The sequence below is a fragment of the Priapulus caudatus genome, unplaced genomic scaffold (genome assembly GCF_000485595.1).
Source record: "Priapulus caudatus unplaced genomic scaffold, Priapulus_caudatus-5.0.1 Scaffold215, whole genome shotgun sequence".
Taxonomy (NCBI): domain Eukaryota; kingdom Metazoa; phylum Priapulida; class Priapulimorpha; order Priapulimorphida; family Priapulidae; genus Priapulus; species Priapulus caudatus.
In genome coordinates, this window is record NW_014577276.1 from 137336 (window position 1) to 146420 (window position 9085).

A 9085-nucleotide genomic window follows, 5' to 3' on the forward strand; every position below is an offset into this window, starting at 1 on the left:
AGTACTTAATACGCATGTATGCTGATTAAGAATATATATGGTGTTGGGGGTGAACTCTTACGTGGGGGGAGAAGATAGACAGACAGACAGACAGACAGACAGACAGACACAAAAACGGCTCGCCCTTTATATAAGAGATATACTCAATTTCCTCATTTCTACATTTTCAAGCATTACTACGTTTTCAAATTATAGTGTTAGCCTGATGTGGCAGTCTGAGGGTGAATGTACACTGCTTCAGTTTTCCCATTTGCTTACCATTACCAACATGCATGCACTACTCAATACTATTCAGACACTTACTCAAAAGAGAAAACAGGTCTAATACAGGTGACTACAGTACAAACATTGTACAGTTTGTATCCTAAAGGCTCTCTGTTAGATACCAGAAACGAAATAATTCTAGACGCGACGCGTGCATTGCACGTTTTACAGCGCGACGACTGGGCGTGGGAACAAGTCCACCCTACACAATCAGTATCTAATCAGTAATCTCCTATTATCTACTCTTGATACATATATACAAGTTACAACATAAGCAACAATCCTGCGTGACAGTCTATCGTTTATAGACACGCTTGTTAAATACACATTTCTCTAACCCGCCTTCCACGAGTTTCTATGATGGACTGATTTGCAACGGTATGTAAACCGGAGGCTAGACGAGATTTTCACTTCTGCCCGATGAGGGCGAATGATGAATGATGAATGTACCGCTGACCAATGAATGATTGGCACTGATTGCTAAATGGAAAATATACCCCCCCCCCTCCCAAAGCGAACCGATCGCTTCGCTTTTTTCTAATGCGAGCATATCGGTCATTGATACCAACAATGACAGTTTACGATGTTGACATCAGTGCTTGAACTGCTTTTTTTTCTTTGCCGTAAAATATGTCCGAAAATGGCTTGCAACCCCCTCATTATGTACAGTGTGCGTGGAGCAGACTTTTTCCTACACCCAGTGAGCGAGACCAAATTGCTCGCACAGTGGGAACAAACTGGAATCGCAGGCCTGCATTTAGCAAAAACGCAAGATAAAATCAAGAGGAGAATAATGTCGGTTCGGCCATCATTCCTGATCTGTCATTATTCACCCGTGACCAAATGTATAGCTAAGACAAACCCACTGAAGATAAATGAATGATTATCTACTTCCAGTTACAGAAAACGTAGCCTGTCCCCCTAGTCCAGGACTGGTAACATTTGGGCATAGAAATCAACATTTTTGAAGTCAGGATTTTCAGACTAATTTCCAAGACTGATATAACATGAGGTCACTGCACGTAATATGGTGTAACATGGGATCAACGTGTCCTTGGCTGCACTTTTCATCAAATTAGTTTCGACACAAACCTGAGCACGATAGTGTTTACTCTACGCAATTTTATTGATATTCTTTTGACTTATTACCCATACTGTTAATAACTATTTGTTTTATTGCGCTACATCTGTATCACAACTGGCTCAATAAATGTAGGCTACGATAAACAAATTTACTCTGAATGAATGTACGTTAGTAATAGTTACAATGTAAGATTTTACCTCGAGTGTTTCACAGATGCTGCTTAGAAGGTCGTGATCACTCTGCATGGAACTTTCAATGTCATAGTGGTCAAAATCTATCTGATCTGTAACAAAAACATTTGAATTTGAAGCGTGGTCACTTACGTTGTAATATCCTGAATCTAAGTCATAATGAACATTAAACCACAGCCCATTAAGTGACACAGCGCAGCAAGGATAGCAGAGAACCAGCCAAGTAGGTAACGAATATACGAGCAGTGTAGGGCTATGGACGAGGGAAGCCGTGAGGTTAGAGGCATATAGATGTGAGCGGCGCAGGCGAAAGCGCATCTAGATATAGTGATGGGTAGAACGAGAGAGCCAGAGGCTGACAGAGCGAAGAAAGGTAGAGATAGAGATGAGAGCGCGCGAGAGAGGGAAGGGCATAGGAACCAGGAAGGGAGAGGAGAAGGGAGAGTACGAGCGGAGACGGACGAGGCAAAAGCGAGAGAAGATGAAAGAGAGAGAGAGCGAGAGATAGAGAGCGAAGAGCGAGCAGAGAGAGAAAGAGCAAGAGAGAGAGAGAGAGAGAGAGAGAGAGAGAGAGAGAACAACTGATGGCAACTGTTTTTGGACACAAAAAATAGGTTGCAGGAATTACCACGGCAGGACACGACAGTTACAAGATCAGTACATACCGGTCGACATCTACATGAACTTGTCAGCTGTACTAACGTAAACGCTCAGCAGTAGCACGTATAGGATTCATTGCAAGTGAGCACGACGGCAAACGCGCGCACACGAGACACACACTGAGCACTGAAGCTTGCCAAGTACAAACTGAAAACCGTTATAGAGCAAGCTCCTGAACTGCCAATTGAACAACCTGATGATGGCTTCTGGTTTTAGTGAAATTTCGCTCATTTCGGATAGCTGCTTGTGTCGATCACAGCTAATAACTGTATGATATATATGCATAATAACTGCATGACAACTGAATAACAATTGTATAATAATTGTGCAATAACTATGCAATAATTGTATAATAACTGAACATGATAACTGTACAACAAAAGTTCTGCATAATAACAAGAGTATATAATAACATATTTAAGTTATATTATCTACTCTTGATAATAACTAAACACGATAACTATACATAAACTGTATAATGACTGTAAGCCGTAACACCCTCAGACGTGTCTGCATATCCAACACAGCTGTTACCAGGACACCCCGACTACCTCGCGAGTAGCCGTTGTCATGGGGATACCTCTCTGGTCTCATCACGGGTTAAAATCTAACACCTCAGCAATGCAATGTATTGGCAGTCAGGCCAAGACACGCTGTAGGCCTATAAGCCGGCGCCAGAAGTGAAGCATGACCAGTCCCTCACCATAGCCGGCATAGCACACCATTATAGGATGCATCGTACCTCCCATAGCCTCCATCACTGGGGTTCAAGGCCACCTTGGTCACACAGACAAGTGCTACGTACAACACGTAACCTCAGAACAGATACGTGGGTTCTCCCTGGCACCGGCACTACCGCCGGGGGATCGAAGCTGAGATAACCCGAAACTGTGGTCGGCAGTGAAACACAAAGAGAGACCGTACCGTATAAATAACCACAGGATCCATAATAATCACAGAAATAATTACGATAATCACATAAATAACACACAGGATGTCCATTTCTCGTAAAATATACTAGGTATGAAAGGCACACAGGTATAACACGTGTATACTAACGTTCCTCCTCCTGCGACAGGTCCCAGCCTAGCTTTCTGAGAATGCTCGCCATGACAGACAGAGAAATCTTCGGACGATCCCATGAAATAGAGCCAGTCGCACGTAAAGGTGGAGAGTCCTTCAACCCTCACAGGGGCTTCCGAGTAGCGAAGGCCACGAGTTTCGTCGTTACACACACTTGGCCAACGCGACTAGCGAACTCACGGTCACCGCAAGAAGCGATCGAAAAAATTCTTTGAGGAAGACTCAACACTACAGAGAGCGGTACGTCACTCACTGCTGTCGTTTCCTCTGCTAACTCTGCTGTTGCGATCGTGCCTTGATCCTCGATGCTTGTCCCGTCCCCAGAGGCGGCCACTCGTCCTGCTGTCACTATTGCACGACTCCTCCGGCCACAGCTGGGTCACTAAGTGAGAGTGGTCACTCTAGTTTTACTGCCCACCGGTCCGGTAGGTCAGTAGTCAGTCCACCACACCGCACTGCACGACTCGTGTGAAATAACTAGAGCGACCACATAAATGCCGGTTTAGCTAGGCTGCGCAGACGCATCACGGGGTCCTTAACATCTCTCCTCCTCTCTCTCTCTCTCTCTCTCTCTCTCACACCCCACACGTGCGCGCGCACGCCACACGCCACACACATCGACGCACCACCGCACACGGTCACACACTAGTGACACACGACACACAGACACGCACGCACGGCATCAGCACTACACAGACACACAGACACACGCACGCACCCGACCCGCCAACGCACACACCCCACAGACACGCACGCGACGCACGGCACACCCCAGACACCGCACGCACGCACGCACTGCACCACGCAACGCCCCCACACACACACACACCGCCCACAGCGCACCCGACCAGTGGAATGCATAGTGTATGCTCCGCGCTACTAACCTAAGCGCACTAGGGTCAGCCGTAGCCGCGAGTGCAAGGCCCGTTCAGTGATACCGCCGAGAGCATGCAGCGCGTAACGGCCAGCGAGGAAGCAGAGGGAAAGGAGAGAGGGGAGAAAGGCGAAAGAACGAAGGGGAGAAAGAGGAGAGAAAGAGAGGGAAAGAAGGAGGGAGAAGAGAGAGGCGGAGGGAGAACAGAGCGAGCGGGCGCGAGAGAGCGAGAGCGCGAACGCGACACCGAAGAGAGAGAGAGAGCGCGAGAGAGCTAGAGAGAGAGAGCGTGACAGCGAGAATGAGAGAGCGAGAGAGCGAGTCGAGGGCAGCGAGAGAGACACGAGACAGGAGACAGAGACAGAGACCGAGACAGCGCCAGAGACAGACGACAGCACGAACCACAACCCCAGAAACAGACAGAGAACAGAGAAGACAGAGAGACAGAGAGCCAGAGAGACAAGAGCCCAGAGAGACCCCGAGAGGGCCAGCGATGCAGAAGGCAGAGACCATGCGCGACAGAGAGACAAAAACAAAACACACAAAAAAAAAAAGGAGAGCCAAGCGAGACTAGAGATACAGAGAGACGAGAGACAAGAGAGACCGAGAGACAGAGAGACAGAGAGACGAGAGACAGAGAGGACAGGAGCCAGAGAGACAGAGAGACCAGAGAAGACAGAGAGCCAGAGAGACAGAGAGACAGCGAGACAGACAGGAGACCAGAGAGACCACGAGAGACAGAGAGACAGAGAGACAGAGAGAGAGAGAGAGAGCGAGAGAGAGAGCGAGAGACGAGAGAGAGGCGAGAGAGAAGGAGAGAAGAGCGAGCGAGAGAGAGCGAGAGAGAGCGAGAGAGAGAGAGAGAGAGAGCAGAAGAGAGAGAAGAGAGAGAGAGAGAGAGAGAGAGAGAGAGAGAAAGGGGAGTGGAAGTTCAAGAGAGTAGGAAAACGAGAAGCAGGAGGAGAGTATGATGCCCGCATGAACGTCGCTCACCTTCAAGATTTAAAAGTGACCCCTGGAGTTTTCGAGATAGCATTTTGATTTAGTATCTGAGCATTGCAGAACGTACAGTTCGCAAACTTATGTCAAATTGTGACAAAGTTTCCTTAGATACACGTAGCAAAATCTACATTCGTTTGAGCATACATACGCAGCTGTATTTTTCGTACCTAAACTATACGCATAATACCTGATAATAATCATATAGACATTTAATCCCTCGATTTCTGACCACGGTACTACCCCCATGCGCGAATATCCGTGATAGCTTTATATATATATACCAGCATCAACTCACGTGCATCGACTACCGTTACTGTACAGAACAGGATCCATTGGGACCTACTCATAAATGCAGCTGTCGCCCATAGGGTACACCTGTCGCCCATGCCAGCCGTATACCTGTTGTCAGTGGCTACGTGCAAAACATGCAGTCGATCAAAACCAGAGCTGTCTAGTACAGTACATACGCCGTATTCAACGACGCGTTAGACAAGGGGTCATTGTACACACCAACCGCACTCAGAGTACCAAAGTACCAAACCATTGTACCAGAGTACCAAACCATTGTACTGGTACCGTACCATTTACAGCACTTGGCAATACAAAGACGTCTATTATTAATATATTTTGCACGATATCCCCTGCAATATTTTGGTCGTGTGTTGCATAACAAACATCTATTATTAACAAGTCACACAATTTCGTGCGTGCGTGTGTGCAGGTCCATAGCCTAGTTGAGGAGAAAATGTTTGAACGTGTTACACATGCATGTCACAGCTAAATTCACGTAGCCGAAAAAACATAAAAAGGAAAGGGCCATGGCCACAATAGGCTTTAGTTTAGCTGTGTACATCATACATGTGTTTGGGATTTCAATTTAAAATTGAAGATCACAACATCGGCGACCAGGAGTAATGACCTATCCAAACCCACTCAGCAAGAACAGAATGAAAAAACCTTTCAATTTTTCGAAAGCCATTTAAAACTCATTGGCCTTTACACAATCCAAAAATCTAAATGCGTGAAAACGTCTATTCTCCACTGGAATACAAAGAAGACTACTTTACTTTTCCATTTACACACACATTGGCTCAAGTAATTATGATCATTACACGTACTCTCACAATGTCACTGCATACACTAATAAACATCCACTCACTGTACACCCCAACACAATAAACCTTCCCTACCCATACCCTCTACAATACCCATCTCTACTGCTCTACAATATCCATACACCCTATAGATCATGCAAACCAACCACATATATATATATACACGAGTTATTTGCTAACGTTTACCCACGGTAAATGTGTGCATGGTTTGCACTGGACACAACCACAAAGTATATTGAAAATCCTAATCATATTGAAGAAAATGTGAAAAGCATGACAGGCCGTGCAAGCTGTTAATAGCAGGAGTGTATAATATATATAGGCGCGAATATATATAGGATTAGGGCGCGAAATTAGCACCGGCCCACCGGCATATATGCCGGCACATTATTTGGAGGGCCGGTAACATTGGCAAAACACCGGCCCTCCGAGCCGGTGGTTTCAGCCATGTTAGCGAGTACCTACATTTTTATAGCCTACATTATTTATATAGCAAATGGCCTACATTACAGTTTTACCTGAAGGATATCACGCCATAACTTATCAACATTTTACAAATTTGAAATCGAGAATGCAAGCGTGAAACATGACATTGCTTTTACAAAAAAATGGCTAACGCTCCATTAGGAGTGTTCCCAACTTTGATATCATTAATGATTAATGATTAATGATTGATAATCCTAACCCTAACCCTAACCCTAACCCTTATCTAAATGACATTAAACCACAAACTAATATATGACCATATATATATATATATATATGTTATTATGACCATTAATCACATTAAAGTTGGGAACACTCCTAATGGAGTATCACCCAAAAAAAATTGTGAGGGCTGGTAAAAATAACTGTTACCAACCCTCTGGGCCGGTGCAAAAAATCTGAATTTCGTGCCCTGTAGATATAGATAAATTATCATGTGTAATACTATCAGGAGTGTATCAATATTGATACACTCCTGATACTATCACACGTGGCAGCTAGATGCCTAATTCTTATACAGCTCTCCTAATCATAATTCATGTGTACGTCAGTAATATTAGCGTAAAACATACGGTAAATAGGCAAAGCACATAACAAGCAGTCAGCACCACAATTCCTTAGCCAACTACAAAGAGAAAATAAGTAGATATATAGGAACGAACTAGCCCCGAATATATGTGACAACTGCCCCCGAAATTACGGCCCTGGTTTTATTAATACAAAGAATAACGCAATAAACGGATACACACAGCATGTAATTTTCCTCGTCTCTGCACCAGTTTGCCGACCCTATATTTAGCAGAAGTGCCATGTTGTACATATACGGTTTAAAGTAACAGCATGCAAACACGGTGTGTGCGATTCCGTGCGCATGCGTGGTTGCATTTGTATGTAAGGAAGTAGCATTTAGTTTGACGCTAGCTCTACCCGAGTAGCTCATTGCTCTGTCACAGACTCACATACAGGGTTACACGGCAGAGTATGAAGCACACCAGTAAGTAATGCAGAGTGCACACTACCTAATGCTGCCCTATTTAAAAATAGGTGCAAATATTGCACACCCAATAAAAGGCTGAACCTTTGTGTTGATTTGAAGCCAACATGTTTATTTTGCTGTGTAAAGTCTACTTTAATTGTATCACGACTGTGCAGTATATCCTGCTATATGCTACAAGATTGTGTGCTTGTTCTCGCCATACGTTGCTGTAGCCCTGTGACAAAGTGAAAAGCTACATGGGTAGAGCTAAGTTGGCAAGACAAAATGCAGCTAACCACCAGAGTTAAACTCTGTGCTGGGAGATCTCTGAAAAGAGTAGATTTCCCTCGATATTTAGTGACACTAGTAATGGGAAAAAATGCAAATAGTGCAATTAAAAAAAAAAAAAAATACTAACCATGCAGGACTTGGAGTATTATTATTACATATCATACACTGTTACAGTCCTGTGATGCCCTATTAGTTTAAGCATATTATAGAACCATCAAAGGCTTATGAATTTGAAGGACTTATGATAGGTAGGATTAAGGTTAGTTTAGTGTTATAGAGAGGGATAGATGTAGGGTTAAGGTTAGGGGTCACAGCTGAACCAAGCTGCTAATTTTACACTTGGTGATGCATTTTTCCTAACCATTAACCATATCTATGAAAACATTGCTAGTCCAACAGTCCACTTTACTCAGTTGTGGGAAGCTGGGTTAACTATTCTTAAATTCGGAGTGGCTGGAGGTAAGGCAGCCGTCGTTCGTTGAAGCCCCTTTTTGGCGTTTGTCTGAGAGCTGAGGCAATTATTTGTGATCTTCTGATGTAAAGTTTACAATAATGTTCATTTTCATAATCATACCTAATCCGAGTAATTCTAGCTCATCCAAACTCTCAAATCGTCAATTTATTTCCCAAGGTGTTATTTTGAAATCTGCCGCCATCCGCCGCCATCTTTGTCTTGTTAAGTATAAAAGCGAATGGACTGCCGTACTTCCAGCCTCGTAAATTAGAGATACGGCTGCTGTACCTCCAGCCACTGCCTATTAATTAGTAATCTAACAATGGACTTGCTGTGATCCAGTGGTTAGCCTAGCTGTCCACCATTCACTGCAAAAACTGTGAGGTCAAACTCCAGCCAAGGCAGTGAATCGTCGATCTCAATACACGTGTGTAAAAACCTGGCTCTCAACAATTGGGATTTGGGACTGTGACTTCCTCGTTGCTCGGATGACCGCATTAAACTGCGGGTGCATCTTAAGAATTGGGAACGTAAAAAGAACCACTGCAGACGTAAAACACTCTGACAGTGACCACCCTCAGTGTCAGCAAAGCAATCCCACTGTC

General features: G+C 44.5%; 1 protein-coding gene across 2 annotated transcripts in view; it reads right to left on the minus strand.

Moving 5' to 3' along the window:
* The window catches only part of LOC106807439 (cyclic AMP-dependent transcription factor ATF-6 alpha-like), a gene marked incomplete at its 3' end in the record, with an annotated part of 19660 nt that overhangs the window by 8314 nt on the left and 2261 nt on the right, over window positions 1-9085 (minus strand). The window contains 2 exon segments of one of the 2 annotated variants that reach the window (XM_014809764.1): window positions 1546-1631; window positions 3259-3734. In XM_014809764.1, the coding sequence (XP_014665250.1) occupies window positions 1546-1631; window positions 3259-3310 (138 nt within the window). 2 annotated transcript variants of the gene reach the window in all.